Source organism: Pollachius pollachius (genome assembly GCF_949987615.1).
Source record: "Pollachius pollachius genome assembly, chromosome: 8".
Classification (NCBI taxonomy): domain Eukaryota; kingdom Metazoa; phylum Chordata; class Actinopteri; order Gadiformes; family Gadidae; genus Pollachius; species Pollachius pollachius.
Genome location: NC_136941.1, coordinates 18,583,705 through 18,606,360, shown reverse-complemented (window position 1 = coordinate 18,606,360; position 22,656 = coordinate 18,583,705). Strand labels below are relative to the sequence as shown.

At 46.7% G+C, this 22,656-nt stretch overlaps 2 protein-coding genes across 4 annotated transcripts; both read left to right on the top strand.

The window, feature by feature from the left end:
- Nucleotides 1–434: 434 nt before the first annotated feature.
- On the top strand, nucleotides 435–4,485 carry tuba5 (tubulin alpha 5). Its single transcript, XM_079741877.1, has 5 exons — nucleotides 435–539; nucleotides 1,938–2,163; nucleotides 2,780–2,928; nucleotides 3,172–3,852; nucleotides 3,951–4,485. The coding sequence occupies exons 1-5, from the start codon at nucleotides 537–539 to the stop codon at nucleotides 4,248–4,250; spliced, it is 1,359 nt and encodes a 452-aa protein (XP_079598003.1). The 5' UTR covers nucleotides 435–536; the 3' UTR covers nucleotides 4,251–4,485.
- Nucleotides 4,486–5,433: 948 nt separating this feature from the next.
- Nucleotides 5,434–21,263, top strand: kdm5bb (lysine demethylase 5Bb). 3 transcript variants are annotated; one of them, XM_079741207.1, is made up of 28 exons: nucleotides 5,434–5,730; nucleotides 7,150–7,227; nucleotides 7,502–7,624; nucleotides 7,722–7,892; nucleotides 8,359–8,415; nucleotides 9,211–9,348; nucleotides 9,544–9,637; nucleotides 9,742–9,869; nucleotides 10,096–10,254; nucleotides 10,667–10,786; nucleotides 10,936–11,094; nucleotides 11,185–11,366; nucleotides 12,448–12,610; nucleotides 12,717–12,836; nucleotides 12,957–13,151; nucleotides 13,258–13,439; nucleotides 15,294–15,418; nucleotides 15,566–15,716; nucleotides 15,896–16,007; nucleotides 16,117–16,472; nucleotides 17,280–17,418; nucleotides 17,662–17,841; nucleotides 17,954–18,109; nucleotides 18,224–18,709; nucleotides 18,804–18,888; nucleotides 18,991–19,199; nucleotides 19,314–19,577; nucleotides 20,318–21,263. In XM_079741207.1, exons 1-28 carry the CDS (start codon nucleotides 5,578–5,580, stop codon nucleotides 20,453–20,455), a joined length of 4,623 nt encoding a protein of 1,540 aa, XP_079597333.1. In that variant the 5' UTR covers nucleotides 5,434–5,577; the 3' UTR covers nucleotides 20,456–21,263. The 3 variants fall into 3 exon arrangements, with proteins under 3 accessions (XP_079597333.1, XP_079597332.1, XP_079597331.1); XM_079741206.1 differs by having other exon boundaries at nucleotides 10,075–10,254; XM_079741205.1 differs by having other exon boundaries at nucleotides 10,075–10,254; nucleotides 13,234–13,439.
- Nucleotides 21,264–22,656: the final 1,393 nt, after the last annotated feature.

Here is a 22,656-nt window from a genome sequence, read left to right as displayed (position 1 = left end):
GCTATCAATACTCCAGTGTTGACTACTTCCATACTTTTGATAACACATATTTAGCCGGGCAATTCAGATGCAATGGATAGTGAGTTCGAATGCCAACTAGTATGTTTTATTTTTTGTATCTTCAATGTATTCAGCCTAACCCCAACTCCTACCTGCAGCTTAATGACTATTTTTTTCACAGTGGGAGACATTCGTATTCAAGACAGCAATTTGATTGATTTATTCCCAATCCAATGGACGCCATTTGAATTTCATTAGCGCTCAAATAAACAATCAGTGGTTATGATTTATGATTTACTAAAGAGGTCGGGAACTTGACTTGACTTGACTTGACTTCAGATGCCAGGCAGCAAATTACACGCCAGACATCGGGTGGGTGGCCCCGAAACAAGAGCGGTGTGTAGTCTAGTCGTAGGCCTACTGTGTTGCAAACCTACAAAGTTGCAACATCGGAGCAACAGATTGATGAGAGGTGGAATTTGGCGCAATCTCTTATCAAACCACAGAAGTTATTGTCCAACAGCATCTGAAGGGAAATGGTAAGATCATTCGATTCTAACCTTTTGTTAGTTAAATTGATGTGATGAATTTTGCATAACATAGGCCTGCTAGTTGAGATCATTGTCCTCATAATTTATTATAATTTAAAAAAAAAAACACTGCACCGCATCACCTGGGCCTTCCCAAAAAGAGAAATATCATGGGCTATGCATATTTTATGTTGACCGTCAAATTGTGTCTTTTCATAACTTTTTGTTGCACTTGGCGAGGACAGATAGTTTAATGTAATGACCCATAGACCTGCAGTTTCAGGCACCACACTTTCTAATACGCTGCAAGTTTGGTTGATATATGTGTTTGCTGAAATGATAGTCTACTGTATGTTTGAAGGTTTTACTTGTAATTTTTAAATCCTCAGGATTAATATACAATCTTATAAATAAATGATATCTTAATATTCAGAACCAATGAATTCATTCATTCATGTCGTTCATTTGGATCGTTCACACGATCATTTTTTTCTTGACGTCGCTTTTAATTTGCTTAATAGCAAACAAATCACTCATCTTCTTGCGATAGTAAGCTCCCACTAAGATGGCCAGGAACCAAATTCTTGACCTGTTGAAACATGTTAACATAACAGCTCGGGGCGCTTGTATGTAGTGTAGTGTGCGTGTGTGTAGGCCTCTGAACACACTTATTCTATATAGGCGATGTGCCCTTAAACATCTATGAAAAGCTGTCAATAGGCCTAATAATTCATCAAAACAGCCATAACGACAGTGGTTGATCTTAATCATAACTCAATTTGATACCGATTTTTTTTGTCTGCAGAGAAAATAATTTGCTAATTTATAATGGCCTAAGCAGTAGGATGATATTCTACAGTGAATACAATTGTACAATGTTTTGGAACATTGTATTCATTGAGATAGTAGTTGGGCTTTTTTTGGTCTTTAAACATATTTGAATGATGATTCGCTGTATTCAAACAATGCGAGGATATAGGCATATGAAATTTAATAATACCCCATTAACAATTAGAGCAAGACGACATTACGACCTGGCTGTCTCCCCCTAGTGGTATGAAAAGTTTCCGATTTTCAGTTCACAAACTCGTCGATATCAAATGTGATAAAAGGTACATTTGTTGTGTCAATTTATTTTGCACTTTTGGTGATTCCAAAGGTATCCAATTTACATCATCCCTACTTTGATTATCCAGTTTTGTAGTTTCTTAGGTTTAATCCCTTTGCTCTTAAATTTAAATTCTAATAGGATCGAAATCATTTGTGTTTGTTCGCACTTGTGTGTGTGTGTGTGTGTGTGTGTGTGTGTGTGTGTGCGCGTGTGTGTGTGTGCGTGTGTGTGTGCGTGTGTGTGTGCGTGTGTGTGTGTGTGTGTGTGTGTGTGTGTGTGTGTGTGTGTTCATTTAGAGGGAGTGCATCTCCATCCATGTGGGTCAGGCAGGAGTGCAGACGGGGAACGCATGCTGGGAGCTCTTCTGCCTGGAGCACGACGTGGGGCCCGATGGGGTGATCCTGGATGTGCCCCTCCAGGCCAACTCTCGCCAGGACCCCTTCAACACCTTCTTCAACACGGGCAGCTCCGGGCGCCACGTCCCCAGAGCCCTGTACGTGGACCTGGAGCCCACTGTGATAGGTGGGGGGCCTGATAGTGTGCTATCTACTGTGTGGCCATCTGGGGCATTCAATCAAATCCTATTATGATGATTATTAAATTAGACCACTGGAAGCTACATTCATTACTTTTCATCTGCTTGTCTTTGGTAGTAGTTATTGTTAGGAATATGTTTAACTACATTCAATCCACAGCATTACATGAGTTGGCTGTTGTTGACTGGTAGGCTATTGGATAGCTTTACAGGTTTTGTGCAATGCCTGAAAGGCAGAAGGTTTAACAACATAATAAATTGTTCCTGTGAAATTGTTTTTTCAAGCATGACATTCATATTGTTAGTGAAATTATTATAATGAACCACTATACAACATTAAAATACTTATATTTTAATATCCATAAATATCCAAGTCGCATATCTTTAATTTATTTACTATTAAATCTACATACTGTATTCCTAAAAGGCCCCAATTCAGAAGCAAATCACACATTTGAGTCCCCTCTGTCTTTTCATACGAGGGTTAAATAGTTGTATTTGTTTTGGCAAGGTTTCTAAGTTAACTGATGATTCTTCAGTGTATATGGGCTACAATATAAAGTGGTGTAGCCATTCTGATCATACAAGGAACCTATCTTCCAGATGAGGTGAGGGTTGGGACATACAGAGACCTTTTCCATCCTGAGCAGCTTATTTCCGGGAAAGAGGATGCAGCCAACAACTACGCCCGTGGCCACTACACTGTTGGCAAGGAGATGATTGACACGGTCTTGGAGCGTATACGTAAAATGGTGAGTCAGACTTGGATTCTCATTGCCTTGTTGGCCATTAATGCTTGTTTTAGTGTGAGACCTGTTTTGTCTTTCTATTAGTACACTCTACAGGTAAGTAATGTGTAATTGGGTGTTTTTTTTTTCCCAATTACTGTTTGGTTGGTATTTAAATGAAATATACTGGAATGCAATGGAAATAGTGTTGCAAATTACAGTATGTCACTGTCTGATTTATAATGCTAATGAACAATCATCTTCCAGACGGATCAGTGCACAGGCCTACAAGGGTTCCTGGTGTTCCACAGCTTTGGTGGTGGCACCGGCTCTGGTTTCACCTCCTTGCTGATGGAGCGCCTGTCAGTCGACTACGGCAAGAAGTCTAAGCTGGAGTTCGCCATCTACCCGGCCCCCCAGGTGTCCACTGCCGTGGTGGAGCCCTACAACTCCATCCTCACCACCCACACCACCCTGGAGCACACCGACTGCGCCTTCATGGTGGACAACGAGGCCATCTACGACATCTGCCACCGCAACATGGACATTGAGCACCCCAGCTACATCAACCTCAACCGCCTCATCGGGCAGATTGTCTCCTCCATCACCGCCTCGCTGCGTTTCGACGGCGCCCTCAACGTGGATCTGACGGAGTTCCAGACCAACCTGGTGCCGTTTCCCCGCATCCACTTCCCGCTCGTCACCTACTCCCCCATCATCTCCGCCGAGAAGGCCTACCACGAGCAGCTCACCGTGCTGGAGATCACCAGCTCCTGCTTCGAGCCGGCCAATCAGATGGTCAAGTGCGACCCCCGCCACGGCATGTACATGGCGTGCTGCATGCTGTACCGCGGCGACGTGGTCCCCAAGGACGTGAACGCAGCCATCGCCAACATCAAGACCCGGCGCTCCATCCAGTTTGTGGATTGGTGCCCCACTGGTTTCAAGGTGAGTATTTTGTTGTGGATCAGCTTTGTTTTGAATCAGTTTTGTGCCCTATGCTGTCAATACGTATCTCTTCGAACCAACCCCTTCTCCCCCTAAAGGTGGGGATTAACTACCAGCCTCCAACTGCAGTACCTGGGGGCGACCTGGCCACGATCCAGAGGTCTGTGTGTATGCTGAGCAACACCACGGCTATTGCAGAGGCCTGGGCCCGCTTGGACCACAAGTTTGACCTGATGTATTCTAAGCGGGCCTTTGTCCACTGGTACGTGGGCGAGGGCATGGAGGAAGGAGAGTTTACTGAAGCCAGAGAAGATATGGCCTGTCTCGAAAAGGATTATGAGGAGCTAGGCAAAATGAGTACTGACTCGGATGATGATGAATTGGGTGAAGAGTACTGATCCTTTAGCCCTCAGGCTGTGATTACATGACTGTCTTCTCTTCTACTTTTTGTTAGCAATTTAGTATTTTTACTGTTCAAATGTTAATTTGTTCGAACCCTTACTTTGAGTTACATTATAAGATTGAACATATTGAGATTGTTTCCCACTTTCTGTTATACATTGCATAAAAAATGATATTGCTAAAAACATGTGTAAATTAAAAGGGAAATAGGCCCAGTTGTGTTTTCTAAAAATACAAAAATACAACTCCCCGATGTAACCCGATGTTAACCAAGGTGTGTGCCATGCAAATGGAGTTTTATTTTGTGAGAATGTTAAATTATAAGACAAAACTGGTTGAAACTGAATGTAAGCAATATTCCAAAGCTAAATTAATTAGTCATAGGTTATTTAAACAACGAGTCCCGGTAGCCATGGAACTGTCACCTGAAAATATCCATCCGCCCAAGTGTAAACATAGGTTACAAAGGAAAATTGTTTGTAGACAGTGAATTAAATAATGCATCATAAGACTATGACTTTTCTAACACCGGCTTTGCAAACGGCCCAAAAAATGACTTGATAAGAGACGTAGTCAATAAAAGACACAATGCAGTTTTTGTCTCATTAACCATTGCCCTTCATCTCATGAATACAAACCAATTTATTCTGAATATCACTGCGGTGTGTTTTAATAACCTTTGTTTCTGCTGATTATTAACAAGTCAAATTGATACGATGCATAACGAACAATAGGCTTCTTAATAAACAAATACAAATGCTGTTGAGATCAAGACTTTTAAGATGCCAAATTGAACCAAAAAAGGCTGACTGCCCTAAGGGGACTATGATATTGGGTATATTCTTTGAACACAACGCAGATTCAAACCCGAGGGAATTGTAATATTTTGTTCTCCAAAAAGTAAGAAATGACTGGATGTGAAATATAAGGCTCTGCATTTTTGTTCCCTATCATCTTGAGTCAATGAAATATCCTATCTGAATAACACTACTACTTTAGCTTCACCAAAGAAAAACATATGCTTAGTCCTACTTGGGTTTGCCAAATCGGTGTAGCTAAAAGCTGTTGTTTTGTTGAAACTGCAATAAAGAAAACGTTGAATAATCTGGTATCTATTTTTTTGAGCGGACGTGCTCACTGCCTTGGAACATTCAGCTCACAGTGCGTGGATGTGTGTGTGAGCAGCTTCTCGTGTTGATGTCTGCCGAGAGATACTGACGGGGGGAAGGTAAAGATTGGAGGGAGCCTTTCGGAATAATACAACCGAGTATATACTTTGGAGCGAGTTTTGCTCATCTGGGTCGTCCGCTTCGATCCATAACGATGTCCCGACCTCGGACGGACGAGTTCAAGCCGCCTCCGGAGTGCCCGGTCTTCGAGCCCAGCTGGGAAGAATTCGGCGATCCGTTCGCTTTCATCAACAAAATCCGTCCAATCGCTGAAAAAACTGGCATCTGTAAAGTCCGCCCGCCTCTGGTGAGTAACAGCTACGAACCAGATCGATAACCAGTCCGTGGACGCATTAGGGGATCATACTGGTACATATTAGTACACGACCGATAAAGCAAAAGATGGACCAAGGATGAAGGATTTAAAGGGACTTTCAACATGGCGGACGGGCTGTGCTGATTCTTTGTGTTGCTAGCTCTCCTTCTTCAGTCTCTTACCTCTGCTCTCTTGGGGACCACAGCGATGTGAGCGACAGCACGACCACGAGAATGTGTTGTCGTTGTGATGTTATTGTCGCCTGCATAACATGCAAACACGTCTTAAGTTAGGGCTTCATTGATGCTGACAAGTCTGGCTAACTAGCAGCAGGCTAACGATAGCAAGTAGCTCAGTAACCTGTCATCATTGAGCACACCGCACATTGACACAGTTGACTATGCGGAAGCCTTTCGGCACCATTTCATACGATTGTGTGCAAATAATCAGTTCACAAATAAAAAAATATTAGACATGAGAGTTTTTCCTGCTCCCCTATTCCAGGAAAAAAAGCAGGCATGCATTTTTGGGAACATGGTGTTATGGTGTCCATAATCAATTAAGTGTAAAGTGTGTGATCCATCGGCCTTGGGTCCGCTTCGGTTAGTTATTGGTGTTCTTCTCATTTAAATTCTTTGGTTTTTGCTATGGTGTTCTGTCTATTAAGTTGTAAAATATCACAAGACTTAGGACCTCCACATGGTGGAACAATTTTGCTTCACTGCTAATGAGCTATAAAAGTTAAAACTTGAGGTGGAATATATGTGTCATCTTCCATTGGATTGATTTAATCTCGTATTAGGGCAATGCCTAATGGCTGTAGTGCATATCAACCAGTGTTGGTCTCTAGTTGTGTTAGGGTGTTGTCCTCCATGTTGGCTTTGTGGTAAGCAGGGCTGTTTGAGTGAGTGTTCCATCTGGCCATTTTGTGTGTCAGTGGGGGATGTTGGCTGGTGAGGTAAAATAACTTTCCTCATGGAGGATTGGCATTATAAAACTGGGCGATTTGTAAAAAAATATATATATATTAAATGTTTTCATCTCATACAACTGAGCTTTAATATATCAATTTAGTTCAGCCTCGTTATTAAGATATTATTTTTTTCTTGCTAAACATGAGGGAACAATTTCAACTATCTTTCTTGTTACCTGGATATGTATTTTAGTAATGATTTTGTTGCAGCCATTATGTTTTTGTTTTTACTCAAGAGGATTCCATGTCCTTTTTGTGAAAAACCTGTGTGACATTGGTCCAAACTATTTTCAAACGTGGTCTTTGTCATCAGCCCAACAATAGAACTTTGAGGCTGATTAAAAACCAATGCATTTAGGTTCTGGTGTGCTGTAAAACAACATGACCTTCAGGTGCTTTCATGTCCCTTAAATGCAAATTTATTCCTGGCTGTTCAGGGATGGCAACCGCCGTTTGCCTGTGACGTTGACAGACTTCACTTTGTTCCTCGGATCCAGAGGCTAAACGAGCTAGAGGTAGGATGTTGTTTAATTTTGAACAAATATTTGAATACTTCATGTTGATGTAGATATTATTTTGTAAAGGAATTAATGATGGTATTATTGATAGTATTTAAAATGGCCAAAAGATTAGGAAAATGATAAGCAATTAAACATCATATTTTCATGTGTGTGTGTTTGAAAATATATTATGTATGTTTATATAATATGATATACAGCACAAGCCTTCATGATCTTTTTTTAATGATTTCTGTTTTCTTAACCTGCTTCGACGTGTCCCTGTTTCCAGGCACAGACCAGAGTGAAGCTCAACTTCTTGGACCAAATCGCCAAATTTTGGGACCTACAGGGATGTCCTTTGAAGATTCCCCACGTGGAGAGGAAGATTTTAGATCTATACCGACTAAATAAGGTGGATATTAAATAAGGAACGTCAACACAAATAATGACGTTGGTTGTTATTTACCATACATGAGTCATGTGACGCGGTGTCGACTGTCTTCTTCCAGCTGGTGGCAGACGAGGGCGGGTTCGACCTGGTCTGCCGGGACCGGCGCTGGACCAAGATCGCTCTCCAGATGGGCTTCGCCCCGGGCAAGGCCATCGGCTCACACCTACGAGCGCACTACGAGAAGGTCCTTTACCCCTACAATCTGTTCCAGAGCGGGGCAAACCTCCTGGTGAGTGCAATTATGTCCAGGTTGTTTTTAGGTCTTGTGCTAATAACCCCCCAACCCACCCCCCTACAAAAGGTTTGTATGTGTGTGTGAAAAACATCTACTCTAGCTCTCTCTTTCTAACCCTAGATCTCTCTCTCTAACCCTAGCTATATCTCTCTCTGCAACCTTAGCTCTCTCTCTAACCCTAGCCCCCTCTCTAACCCTAGCTCTCTCTCTCTCCCTAGCTCTCTCTCTCTCTCTAACCCTAGCTCTCTCTCTCTAACCCTAGCTCTCTCTCTCTCTAGCTCTCTCTCTCACCCTAGCTCTCTCTCTAGCTCTCTCTCTCTCGCTCTCTCTCTCTAACCCTAGCTCTCTCTCGCTCTCTCTCTCTAACCCTAGTTCTCTCGCTCTCTCTCCAGCCCTAGCACTCTCTCTCTCTCTAGCCCTAGCTCTCTCTCTCTTACCCTAGCTCTCTCTCTCTCCTCAGGCCTCAGAACCATCTGCCAAAGTGACGCGTTTGGATGCTGATACCGAATATGAAAAGGTATGTTTGAATAAGGAGATCTGTAATACTATGGTTAACACTTTCTTTTACTGCAGTGTGGGTACTGTTCTGTATCTTTCCAAAAAAATGTGGGTTGCAATAAAATGTTTCAGAAAATATCTTAAAATACCAGATAGCTACCAGTTAACAATATAAGACATGATGGACAAAATGGCAAGCTACAATATTGAAGTCTTATGCCAAAGTCAACCTTCGTTTTGTTGTTGTCTTTTTTTTTCTTTGCTGTTCCATGGGTGACATGACCTTAAGTCGTCGACCATCTTGGCTCTATGTCATTTATTGTCTGTCTGCGGTCATATGTAAATCTGTTCAAAAGCGAGACAGCATGACAGCCCTCCACCCCCTCTATCAGCCAGGGGTCTGCACTAACGGTTATGTTCTGTTGCTACTATTCACATCCGGTTACATCTGTTCCCCTCCTGGCCTCAAAGGGAAGCCGGCCTCATTGCTAGTGGAGCGCAGTGATAATTTCCTCATGCCTGTCACTCACACGGCAGCCACCCACGTGCTCGTGTTTACCATCATCCAGAAATCTTTCTGTTCTTACACTTTTGCTATCAGAGACGCATTTTAGGGATAACATGTGCCTAACTCAACAAAAAACTTTCAAAATGAAATTGATCACACTTTAGACCTTTTCACACTTTTCCCAATGAAATATACTATTTAGATATAACCTGCTATCTCCAATTAGATAATTGGAGTGGGTAAATAAAAAGGTGTGGGTATCAGTAGTTCTCCTGACACATGTCGTGTGACGCCCATGTGTTGCAGTACAAGCCGAAGCCCAACCTGGCGGCGGACAGCAAGGACTCCAAGGACTTCATGGCCCAAGACGCGCCCCAGAGAGCCCCCCAGCAGCCTGAGAGGGTCTGCCCCAACGCCTACGGAGCCAAGCACTTGAAATCTGAGGTAGGGCTTCCTCAACAGAGCAACACTGCCAGATGTCAGACAAAGACAAGCCACTCGGCCTCGGCCGGACTCACTTTGTCCACAGTGTAATATTTGTAGCCCATGTATGTTTCGATATCAGATCCAAAACATCCACAATAAGTATTTTTAAAAAGGTTATTTCTGAAATGGGCTGTGATGCGTTTGTTTGCGTAGGGTGTTCAGATGAAGACTGAACCAGGCGAGGGTTGTGACAACAGGCCTAACCTACGGCGGAGGATGGGTTCCTTTGTTGCCAAACCAGAACCTGGTAGGACATGTTGCACCGCCTGCTGTCGCTAACTCGTGCCTCTGTCTGCCAGCGTGCTTTTATTTTATCCTTTTTTAATGCCTACCGTTCCTGTCGCTCCGCAGAGAAAGAGCATGCTGTTACTGTGAAACAAGAGCCAGTGGAAGTAAAAGAGCCAGTGATTGAAACAGATAAAATAAAGTCCCGCTACAAGAAAAACCTACCTCCGGTTCCTCTGGTTCCCCCAAGCCCGGTAAGTGGAGACACTGTCCTACCATTAAAAGCCTCACTGCGTTCAGTCTACCGGATGCATGCATAAAGTTCTCCCAGAGTAACCCAGAACACTCAACAACCCATCCATAATCATCAAACATCCATTCATTCCAAATCCGTGCGTGTGTGAGTGTTGATGTGTGTTTGTGTGTGTCTCATGGTTATACCCGCGGCACCAACCAAAGGGACGCGTCCACCCTGTGCAGGTGGACCTGGTGGTGTGTCTGGTGTGCGGCAGCGGGGCGGACGAAGACCGCCTGCTGCTCTGTGACGGCTGCGACGACAGCTACCACACCTTCTGCCTCATCCCCTCCCTCCAGGATGTACCCAAGGGAGACTGGAGGTGCCCCAAATGTCTGGCTCAGGTGAGATCCCCGTTTCTCAAGTTCTCGCCAACTCCCACCCCCGGGGCGGTTGGGTGGTGGGTGTTCCAGGGCGGGACAAGTGGGAGGAGACTTGCTTTACGTCCATGGGGGTTGACGTGTGGCAGGCGCTTTGAGCCAAAACCTCTAGCAAGGGAGGGTGGAACGTCAACGCATGAAGTCAATAGTGGAGCGGCTAGGGAAATCTAAGTGCGACTAGGTTTCAGGTTTCAGGTTTCCACAGCAAGTGGATGTGCCTGCAAGAAGGCTTTAGGAAGGAAAAAGAGGGTTTAGTTTGTAACTCGCTCACATGTTTTATAATATCCACAAAGTATATCAAATCACAGTCATGGTGGACTTTTAAACGAATCAACACAATATATTACAAGTGTTTACTTTTTATTTCCCTTGGCAGGAATGCAGCAAACCTCAGGAGGCCTTTGGCTTCGAGCAGGCGTACAGGGACTACTCGCTGCGTGCGTTCGGGCAAATGGCAGACGCCTTCAAGTCAGACTACTTCAACATGCCCGTGCACGTGAGTAGAAGATAAGATTGGATTTTTGTTATTCGCTTTTATCATTCTGCTGCTGAAATCAGCCGCTAAGCACGTTGTTTGTCGACAGATGGTGCTTTTATTATTCTGCTGCTGAAATCGGCCTCTGAGCACGTTGTGTTTGTGGACAGATGGTGCCGACAGAGCTGGTGGAGAAGGAGTTCTGGCGCCTGGTGGGGGCGATCGAGGAGGATGTGACCGTGGAGTATGGCGCCGACATCGCCTCCAAGGAGTTTGGGAGCGGGTTCCCCATCCCCAACGGGCGCTTCAAGGTGTCGCCAGCAGACGAGGTAGGCCAACCCGCAGTGCTGTCTCATGATGCTCTGACGGCCCGTCAAATATTTACCCTTCCATAAATATGCATGTTTACTCGCTTTCAGAAATACCTCAAGTGTGGCTGGAACCTCAATAACATGGCGATGATGAACCCGTCGGTGCTGACGCACGTCACCGCCGACATCTGCGGCATGACGCTGCCCTGGCTCTATGTGGGCATGTGCTTCTCCTCGTTCTGCTGGCACATTGAGGACCACTGGAGCTACTCAATCAACTACCTGCACTGGTAACGCACACACGCACACGCACACACACACTTCCTGCTCTTAGTTAAAAGGGAAAAAAGTAACAGCATGAAGACCAGTGATAAGCAAGGTTGATCATAATTAGTTTACAGTTGATGGACAGATAGTCCATCAACTAAATTAAATCCCTTCCTTGAACGCTTTCTACATCGCTTTTTTGTTTGCTTTCATTTTGTGCTCGAGACATTAAACTATCCCTCCTACGCTGTGCAATATTCCACTCTGTGGCTACTGCAGAGGTGGCATGAGCAGCAGGAAATGGAACAGAATAAAGAAGTTAGATGATCACTGTGAGTAACAATCTCAGGCCAGAAGCTGAGTCCAATCAGGGTTATTATTATATATACCCTGGCGATCAGTATATACTACTGATCGCAGTAGGAGTGGTTTGGGGAGAGTTAACAAATCAGCTTCAAGAAATATAGTTAAAGTTACGGGGATAAACATTTAGTAAAGGGTGAACATTTTGTTTAAAATACTAACAATTCAAAAAAGAATTAATAGCACTGAATATTATTAAAGAACTGAATATTACTTAGGTTTGATTTGTGCTATAATCTCACAGCAGCATGTTCCGTTCAACATTATTATCTATAATATCACAATCCAAGTCTTAACCACAATGTTAACTACTCTTCCCACTCCTATTATTTCACCAAACGTACTGAACGATGTATCTCAAGAAAAACTAAACTATATGAGGAAACAGATTATTTGCAATTTACTTTAAAGACGCATTGTCAAAACAGACAATGCAAGTGAGTTTAAACTTCTTTGTCTATTCAAACTTCTTCGGCAAAGCAGGACTTTGAAAATATCTGGGGGTTTGCAGTCTTATTATGAATATGTTGAAGGAGGGAGAGCGCTATTCAGACGGAAGCTATCGGAGCTCTGTCGATAAAGTCCTGATCGTAAGTTCAAATCACGCTAATAGTAGGAAAAACAAATCATCGATCATCCATTCATTTGCCAATACACAAAGCCCAGTCTGAAGAAAAGCTTAAAAAAATCGATGAAGTGAAAAGGTGCAGTGGAACTTTAATTATGCTCCTCAATTTAAAGGGGAGAACCCAAGACGTGGTACGGTGCGCCGGGCTCCGCTGCTGAGCAGCTGGAAGCGGTGATGAAGAAGCTTGCCCCGGAGCTGTTCGACTCCCAGCCCGACCTCCTGCACCAGCTGGTCACCATCATGAACCCCAACACCCTCATGGCCCACGGGGTCCCGGTACGTCACACCTCCAAGGTGTCCCTGTCGGCGGCCATCCCGACGGCTGAAGACCAGCCCAACAGCCGCCTCTCTCCCAGGAAATAATGCTTCTGTCTCCATCTAGATTTACAGGACAAACCAGTGTGCTGGGGAGTTTGTGGTCACTTTTCCCAGGGCCTACCACAGTGGCTTCAACCAGGGCTTCAACTTTGCCGAGGCGGTCAACTTCTGCACCACGGACTGGGTAGGTCCATGTCCAAACACAGGCCCCTGTCTCCTCCTCCTCACTCACTTCGACGAAGGAACTGACCGGGACGACCTTTAACCTCCGCTACCCCCTCGCCGGTCTCCTCCTCCTCCCCAGATGCCTCTGGGCCGACAGTGTGTGGACCACTACCGCCTGCTGAACCGCTACAACGTCTTCTCCCACGACGAGATGGTCTGCAACATGGCCTCCAAGGCGGGCACGCTAGACGTGGTGCTGGCGTCGGCGGTGCACCGCGACATGGCCCTCATGATCCGCGAGGAGAAGGAGCTGAGGGACGCGGTCAAGAAAATGGTGAGACCTTTCTGCCGATTGCCCCCAGACGGGCGCGTCGAGCCGTACCAGACGGGAGGGCTCCGGTTGCGAATAATGTTAGTCCTCTGTCGTCTGGCGTCCTCAGGGAGTGTCGCGGTGCCAGGAGGCCAAATACGACCACCTGCAGGACGACGAGCGCCAGTGCGTCAAGTGCCGGACCACCTGCTACCTGTCGGCCGTCACCTGCCCCTGCAGCCCGGGGCTGCTCGCCTGCCTGCACCACATCCACGACCTCTGCCCGTGTCCCGTCTCCAACTACACACTGAAGTAAGTCCGCCGCACAGTAGGGTGCTACGATATGTTCTTTAATTATTACTATTGTCTTCTCTTACTAACACAACCTTTGAACAACGGTTGGTCTGTGTATTTACTGTATGTCAAATGATGAGAGGTAGGTATCCTACCTCTTCCTAAATTGTGAACCACAGACAAGAACACAAGTCTGTCAACATTTCGAGGCTTAAGTGAGGAATGGAGGCATGTTGCGATGTCCCCCCCCCCTCATATATACACAGTGTACCGTGGGGTTTAAGTCAGGCTCTTCAGTAACAAACTCCACCAATGCCCAACCCCCAAACACTGAGACATGCAAACCAATTTCATATTAGGTGCCGTTGCAGCAAACACAGTCAAATATGTGCATCACACTATGTGCTACTGCATAACATCAACAACAAGACAGTTGATCTTCAACAACAGCGCACACCACTGTAAATTACCGCAGCTAGACTAATGCAGCATCACCATAAGATCTTTCATAATGTCACTACGCAACCAGATTGCACATCACACACATGACACAAAAACAAAATTTCCCAGTTGTTGTTATAATGTTCACCGGATGCTGTCGCAACTTAAACTTCAATGGAATAAATTAAGTATAGCGACAATATTACAAATGCAGCACCTCCGGTTCATTTGCAAAAATGAAACATGCAAGTAGCTATTCCAGACAGAATATTAAGCCCAAAAGCCCAAATTCCAGCAATATATTTGTGTTTCCAACCATTACAAAAAATGCTTTATAAACTGAATTACCACAACAACATTATCGCTCCTCCTACACATTACCAGTAACACTCACCCATCACTAGTAGAGGAAATCTTTCCTCCAATCCTTTCGGAGGAAGCGTTCAATGACCTCATGCAGACGGGCGTCCTGTTTTAGTTTAATCTGCAGATCCTTCTCGATGGCAACAGATGCCAGTATAGCGAGTCAGGTCTGTCTGGTTGCATTCCTCGAGTATGTTTTATGCTCTTGAGAGCTGAGAAAGATCGCTTGCGATGAACTCTGTCTTCTCTCCAAACGATCGCCTTGAAAAAGGCCAACGAAGGAGACAATCCAAAAACCAAGTGGAATCTAGATGGAAAAAGTGTGTTCAAACCCTGAGCAGCTTTTACTTCTTTGACACCTACAGAGTTTGTAACGTACGATCATTCAAAACCCCCCAAGAGCCTCGGAGGCGGGACTTATTCTTCAGAGGTCTATACTTCTAGTGCTGGCCCCACTGGTCCATGTAGCTGTGATGTGTTATTCAGCCGAGCTCAGCCTTACAAAAAAAATAATCTGGCATTATATTGTAACGTTCTTAAAAGATTATGGAATTAAGATGCGTTCAGACACACATCACCCTGGAGATAAGACAGATGAATAGGAGATGAGTTTATGCTCCCTCCTTTCACCAACATATCTTATTTATTTACACGATTCAATTATAATTGAGATTCAGTTTTTAATCCAGGTGTAAAATAGTGTCGCGAATAGTTTGCAGATGAGGGGGACTATGATAATTTGGTGCGCAATCTTTAATGCATCCATGATTTGGGGAAGTTAGTCTTTGAGGTAGTTTTCCTGTTGGATGACTAAAAGTAGGCTCACTCTTACGAAGAAATTTGCATCCAAAACGAAACTGTAACGATTGGGCAAGTGTACACGGCATGTTATCAGAGGCAGCCTATATTCACGTACAACAGACTTGGCGATTTTATTATGATTTAATTGTGCAGCCCTACCTCATAAAGGGGGCCCTACAGTGTGTAGATCGGCAGCATCAAACAGGATGTGCAGAGAGCGTCTCTTGTCCTGTTTGTTGAGGTTATATCTCCCTTCTCCTCTCGCAGTTACAGGTTCACACTGGACGACCTTTACCCCATGATGACGGCGGTCAAACACCGAGCAGAGCTGTATGACGATTGGGCCTCTCGCGTGGCCGAGACACTCGACGCCAGGCTGGAGAAGAAGAAGGGTGAGGACACACCGCCCCTCGCTGATCTGCCATTCTCCATTACATTTTTTTTTTCCCCCTCAAGGCTAGGTTGAGTTAAATATCAAGTCTTAAAAGCAGAGTGAGTCATCGGTGTGGTCCATTGCCCTTTTTCTTTTTCTCTTTTAGGTCTGAACGTCTTTCGGTCCCTCGTCTCCGAGTCGGACTCAAACATCTTCCCCGACAACGACCTCCTCTTCAGGCTGCGGCTGGTCACCAAGGATGCAGAGAAATGCTCCTCGGTGGCACAGCAGCTTCTGGGCGGCAAGCGGCAGACCAGGTGCCATGGAAACACTCCCCGCGCCACCACCATAACACCCCCACCATTCCACCAGCATGACACCACCACACCCATAACACACCACAAGGGAACCCTCCAGTGTTCCTGGTATCGAGTAGCCTGCACAATGACTCCCTGGCTTGACGTGTTGCTTTGCGTGGTCCTCATGGGGGATCTAGGTTTCAGTGTGGGGGTAAATCCCAGAGTCTGCTGACGGTGGAGGAGCTGAGGTCATTCGTGAGACAGCTATACAACCTTCCCTGTAGCCTCACCCAAGCACCGCTGCTAAAGGTAGGCAGGGCCTCATCCAGTCTGTCGGGACGCGCCGGATAAGGTTTCACTGGCTGTGGTTATGATGCATGCACATCTCACTGTCGGGCACCGCCGCGTCTGTTCTTAGAAACTCCTGAACGACATCGAGGACTTCCAGCAGCACAGCGAGAAGGTCCTCTCCGAGGCGGTGTCCAGCGTGGTGGAGATCCAGAGCCTGCTGGACGTCAGCTTCCACTTTGACGTGGAGCTGCCGGAGCTGCCCTGTCTGCGGGTGAGGCTGGAACACGCGCGCTGGCTGGAGGGGGTGCAGCAGGCCACCGGCCGGCCCTCCGCCCTCACCCTGGAGGCCATGCGGAGGCTCATCGACCAGGGGCTGGGCCTGGCCCCCCACCCGTCGGTGGAGAAGGCCATGGCTGGCCTGCAGGAGCTGCTCAGCGTGGCTGAACGCTGGGAGGACAAGGCGGGCAGCCTCCTCAGAGCCAGGTGAGAGCACAGGCCCTCTGTCTACCGTCGCTGAGGGTGCGTCTGGTCTGAAGAGATTCAGCGATGCGCCACGAGACGAGGAGATGGATGTGTTTTCCTCAAACCAAACGGGTTACCACTTTAATCGTAACCTTTTTTTTTTTTTTTACTGGTTTGTGTAACACGTCAGTACCCCTGATTTTTGCTTCATTGTAATTCCAGCGAAAGCAAAACGCTGCCGCTAGAGTGTTCAACAAGACCAACAAAAAGTGAGCATGCAAATGTAGTTCTGCCCTTGTCTCCTTGGTGCAAGCACAGTGAACCACTGTCAAGAGCACTATCACAAGGGCTGTACAATGGCATGGCTCTCTGGTTTTTGCATTTGTGCCTTTCACGCATCAACAGATAAACACCCTGTTTTGAGGGGCCAGACCATTTTGTGTCCTCCATCTTCACAGAAAGATGAAGAAGATACTTATTCTACTTTTATTGCAATGTCCCATCACTAGCGGGATGGTAATATTTTGAAGATAACCGTAATTCACTACTTTCTCTGGCATTTTTTTCTCCAAGGATTGTCAAAGGCTCCCTAGGGTTTATAATTCATATCCTCCACCTCAAACTGATTAGGATAAGGGTACATGTGCATGAATAAAACTTTTTATTTTAACCAAAGGAAACTCCCAGCAGCACCTGTCACACAAAAGTAGTCCTGTACATTGTGTTGCATGCGTGCAAAAAGGAATGATGCTACCGTCTTTACGTGCATTAACAGGACTGATGACTGCAGGTTTGTTTGTTTCTTACGAATTTGTTTTGCTCCGTCAGTCCCCCCCACCCCATAGAGACCCTCAGCGCGGCGGCTGAGAAGGCGTCTGCCATCTCGGCTCAGCTGCCCAACTGTCTTCTGCTCAAGGCCTCCATCAGGACAGCCAGAGAGTGGCTGAAGGAGGCGGAGGAGCGGCAGGTTAGGACGCGTGTGTTTAAGTATAGCGACAATATTACAAATGCAGCGCCTCCAGTTCATTAGCAAAACTGAAACATGCAAGTAGGCCTTCATGCAAAATATTTTAAAACAGCTATTCCAGATAGAATATTAAACCCAAGAGTAGTTGAGAACGGGTTCATGACAGAGGGCCTGTTAAGAAAGCACCCGCTATCTGTGTTGGTATGATGTGCTGCAGATTGTGACTCTGCCGTTGTCCTTCAGGCTGGAGGCACTGTGCCCACGGCAGATGTGCTGGCGGACATGGTGCTCCGGGGCCAGGCCATCCAGGTCCATCTGGAGCCCCTGGAGAGACTCAGGTCCTTGTCGGCAGAAGTGCAGGAATGGAAGGAGTCGGCGGCCTCCATGCTTCTGAAGAAAGACTCTCCCTTCACTCTACTGGAGGTCAGTAAATGGTTTTAATACCACCCCTGGTCTAGCTCCGATGTTAACTTGGCTTCAGCATGTTCACACCAAAGTCTCCAAAATAATGATCATTTATTATTTTGGATCCTAGATTCTATGTCCAAGATTTGAGGTCGGAAGTGTAGATTCTCCGAAGAGGAAGCCCAAGAAGGCTTCCCAGCAGCCTGGCAAGAAGAAAACAGTACCGCTTGACTCTCTGGCTGACATTGAGAAAGCTCTCTCGGAGTCCAAGGATTCATCCTCTGCTGTAAGTTCACTCACTTCCCCATCTCCTGGCATAAAGGCATGTTAGTGGTCTCTCTATGGATCCAGAGCTGTTTATAAGGCGTGACTGGTTAATGCGTGATGGCCTCTTCCCCAGGCCACCACCCTGGAGGAGCTGCGCCTCCGGGAGATGGACGCCCTCGCCGCTCTCCGGGCGCACAACGAGTCTAAGCTGCTGCCCTCGGGTGACTGCATGGACCTCACGGTGTGCGTGTGTCACAAGACGCCCATGGGCGCCATGCTGCAGTGCGAACTCTGCCGCGACGCCTTCCACAGCGTATGCGTGCGGGACCTGGGCGAGAGCCCCACGGAACGGCCGTGGCTCTGTCCGTCCTGCCGCCGCTCGGAGGCGCCGCCCATGGCCGAGGTCCTCTCCCTGCTGGCGTCGCTGGAGCGCACGCGGGTGCGCCTGCCCGAGGCCGACGCCCTCCACTTCCTGGTGGAGCGGGCGGTGAGCTGGCAGCACCGCGCGCGGCAGACCTCGGACGAGCTCCGCCTCCAGGAGATGCAGGAGGGCCCCGGCACTCCGCCCGTCCTGACCCGCTGGGCCTCGGGGAGCACCACGGCCGACAGCAACGCCCAGGTCTGTGGGGCCGCGCGCCCTCTGTCAGGGGCCCTTGCTGTAAGTGGGAGTGTGTGCGACACTTACCGATGACGGGTCGTCTTTCCTCACCCAGGCTCCGTACCTGACGCCCGAGTGGAACAAGACCAGCCTCCCGCAGACGGTCTTCTACACGGAGCAGAAGTGCATCCCCCTGCAGGGTGAGCGCTAGGGCCCCCTGCTGCATTCCTCCAACTTCTCGGAAGAAGGGAACCTAGTGTGAGGCTCCTCATTAATATTGTCACATGGTCGCGCCGCTTCAGGTCTGAGCAGGGAGCTGGAGGAGCTGATGGTGGAGGGCCTTCTGCTGCCGGTGTCGCTGCCCGAGACCCAGGACCTCTACCACGTCCTGCTGCAGCGGCCCCTGAGCCAGCCCCCGGCCGGGTGCCTGTCTCCACCGCTGGACAACCCCAGCGACTGCACCGAACACATCCAGCTCAGCAGCCAGGAGAAGACTCTGTCGTGGGCCGAGGTAAGGCAACCGGTTCCCCGAGATCAGACACCAAAGATAAACAACTAAATAAAACTCCCCCGTCCTTTTGCAAGCACGGGGGCGTGAAGCCTTTAACCTCTCCACCCATTTCAGGACGAGGACGGCAGCGCACTCAGCGCCTCCGAGAAGACCGGCAAGCGGCACCTGGGGAGGGAGGGCGTGAAGGCAGAGGGCCGGCCAGGGCAGGACAAGAAGCCCCACTACAAGAGGCAGAAGATGAACAAGGACAAGAGCCTGGAGCGCCGGGCGGCCTCCACCTCCTCGTCCCCGCGCTCAGACTTCTCCCAGTCGGACGACTCGGATGAGGAGATGTCCGAGTGCCCTGCGGAGAGCTGCCAGCAGCCAGAGGGAGACGAGGTAAACAAGCTCAGCGCTGCAGAGATGTTTTGCTGTCCCAGTCTACGTTGGACTCTATATTGTTGCAGTCCCAAGGTCAAAATGCAGATGCATAACATCCCAAGACCACGTGCCATTAGGCCCAATGTGATGTTTATGCTGCTTAGTTACAATCACGTGTCCCATTTAGCCCCTAAAATCTCATCTGATATTTGGGGCTAAATGGAGCTAAAGTCCATTGTTCAGACAACAATTTACATTAAAGGTTCTCCTCCCTGGCCCACCTCCAAATCTCTCCTTCATTAGTCATACTCTCACTCAATTGTGTTTTGTATAGCTTGCCACTGCTCTCTCTCACCACGAATATATTTAAATATGTGGGGAATCTTGGCATCACATGTAGCCAGCACTTCCCCCTCAGCCTCTAACCATTTTCTAGTGACACGCATTAGGACTCAAATTACCCATGCATTTTTTCAAAGGAGCCAACACACCAAAAATGCCTCTTAGCTGAGACACACAAATCTTGTAGAATGAGAGGGAGATGGCCAATGGCTGGTTCACCGCTTGTCTTTGACAGGCTGGCCATCACCTGGTCAACCAATCAACAGCGTCATCCAATAACTAATTGTCCGATAAACCCCCCAAATGAACACAAAAACAACAAGGAGAGAGGGGAAGGATGTAACGGTCACAATCACAACCACTACCCCTGACGCTAGATAAATGAGTTATTAATCGATGTGTGGGTGTGTCTCCAGGTGGACTGGGTCCAGTGTGACGGGCGCTGTAACCAGTGGTTCCACCAGGTTTGCGTCGGCGTGACGACCGAGCTGGCGGAGAAGGAGGACTACGTTTGCGTGGGCTGTACGATAGACGATGGACACCTGAGGCAATGAGGGGAGATCTTAACGACGTGGACAATTAATGACCTTTTACGAGCCACCTCGTCACACGACTCTCTCCGTCAGATCTCTCTAACAACGGTGCTATCCTCTCCGATTTGACTCCTACTGGCAGAGAACACAACGGTTCATTTTGTTTTTGTATTTTTACATATATATATATATATTATATATAGTTCTTTCTTCATATAAAATGTTGTGGTTAACAAAATGATTAAAAAAAAAAAAATACAGGATGTCGTTGTGTGCTGCATGGGATTACCTCTGTGTGAAGGAGTCTTAACTAAAGTAATGCACCATGTCAAGATTTTGGATCATAGTCGAACCTTCTATGGAACCGCGTCGCATGCATAAACACAAAAGGGGTGAAATGTTTGTTTTTCATCACCTTTCCCCTTAAAAAATGAATAATTCCTAATGTTTTTGTTTTTTTAACCCCTGGTGTTTAGTACATGCATCTTCTATGATTATTTCTGTTTTTTGTAGAATAGATTTATTTATCTGAGCAATAATGTTTGTCTGATTTGACCTAGCTTGATCCTGCTGGACTGTCGGGGTGCTTTAGCGACGGTGTGTGAGAGTGTATGTGTCCGTGTGTGTGTGAGTGTGATGTACAGAAAAGGTCAAAGGTGGCTGGCATCTGTGAAGAGATATCGCGGCAGGCTGAAGAAAAGAAACTGCGTACAGTTACTGCCACAGCATGCGATCTGGTTAAGGGCAGCCTACCCCTTGGGAAAGACTTTCGGTAGTTAAAGACGTTGCGGGTTTTTATCGTGGAATAAACTATGTTTTGTTCTACAAAGTCTTTCAATTGTTTCACTTGATCTTGTGCAAATGTATATGCCTGTGTTTTTTCTTTTACAGCCAGCTTTATTCCTACATCTAGAATTCTGACTCTAGTCTCATAATTCTGACACTAAAATCAGAATATGAAGTCAAATAAATTCACATGTGGCCCTAATCCTGTTCCGTACACATCTGTTCCCCTCTTCTTAAGTATCCTTAAGACATGATGTGTTTAAATAGGTTGTGATATGATTCCCATCCAATGTCTCCTCCCTCAGAGGCGGGACACATCCATACCACTTCCAAAATAGGGTGCAAAATAATTGCACTGCCATCGGGGGGCGGGGTGCTGGGAGGGAGATCCCCTCCCTCGGGCCCCCTCACTGTTAATCATACCTGACCGTCGCCTGTATCACACAGGTCAGATGCAAGCAGCTCAATAAAAAACATTAAACCTACAGGCAGTGTTTAGTGATGTCCACCGACCGGAGTAAGAGGGGCGAGAGAGCGCAGGACGCTGAGGATGAGGACGACCTGGACGCGCTGTTGGCGACTCTGACGGCCGACGAAGTGAAAGAGTTGGAGGGCGAATGCATGGTGATTGATCCTGACCCCGGTGTGCCTGTTGGGCTGCGGCAGAGAAATCAGACCGAGAAGACCCCCTCGATAAGTTATGATAGGAAGGCAATGCTTGACTTCTGTGAGGAAGAGACCAAGAAACTAATTCATCGGGAATTGTCTATTGAGGTTGGCATTTTGTTGTGTGTTTCGAGCTGAAAGGCTAACCATGTCCCTTAAGATACGTTTTCGATCTTGAGCACAGACATTTGGGGGAAGAGATGCTACACCACTTGTGATATATTCTCTAATGTTGGAGCTATTGTCTATTTGCCTCGTATACTGAGGTATTTGTTAAGAAATTGAAAGTGGGTACATTTGGTCAGGCGCATCTTAAAGGCTGGCCCTTGACTGGCAGGAGCCAGGCTCTGGGATGGATACGTTGGCCTTACTATTAAAAGAAAAGTTGACTTTTTATCTACATCCAGTAATCAAATTATTCATTATTTTGAGATATATCGTTGATGGGACAGAAATAGTCTGAATTGATTCATGTTGAGAGACTTTGCTGAACCATGGATATACATGTAGCCAATGGCTATTGAAACGTGCAGGGATATGTGAGGAAGATTCGTTAATCCCTCGACATATGGCTCCGGTCAGACCATGCTGCCTTTTAAGGTCAAGCCGGGGTTCGCAGAGCTCTATCGTGCTCAGAATGATATTCAATAAAAGCGGCTTTCAATGGCTCGGTCTACTAACAAATGTTTGAACTTATTGAACTATTCCAAAACCTTACTATTGAGTTTAATTTACATTTGAACGGTAATGAAAAGTTTTCCATGGACATT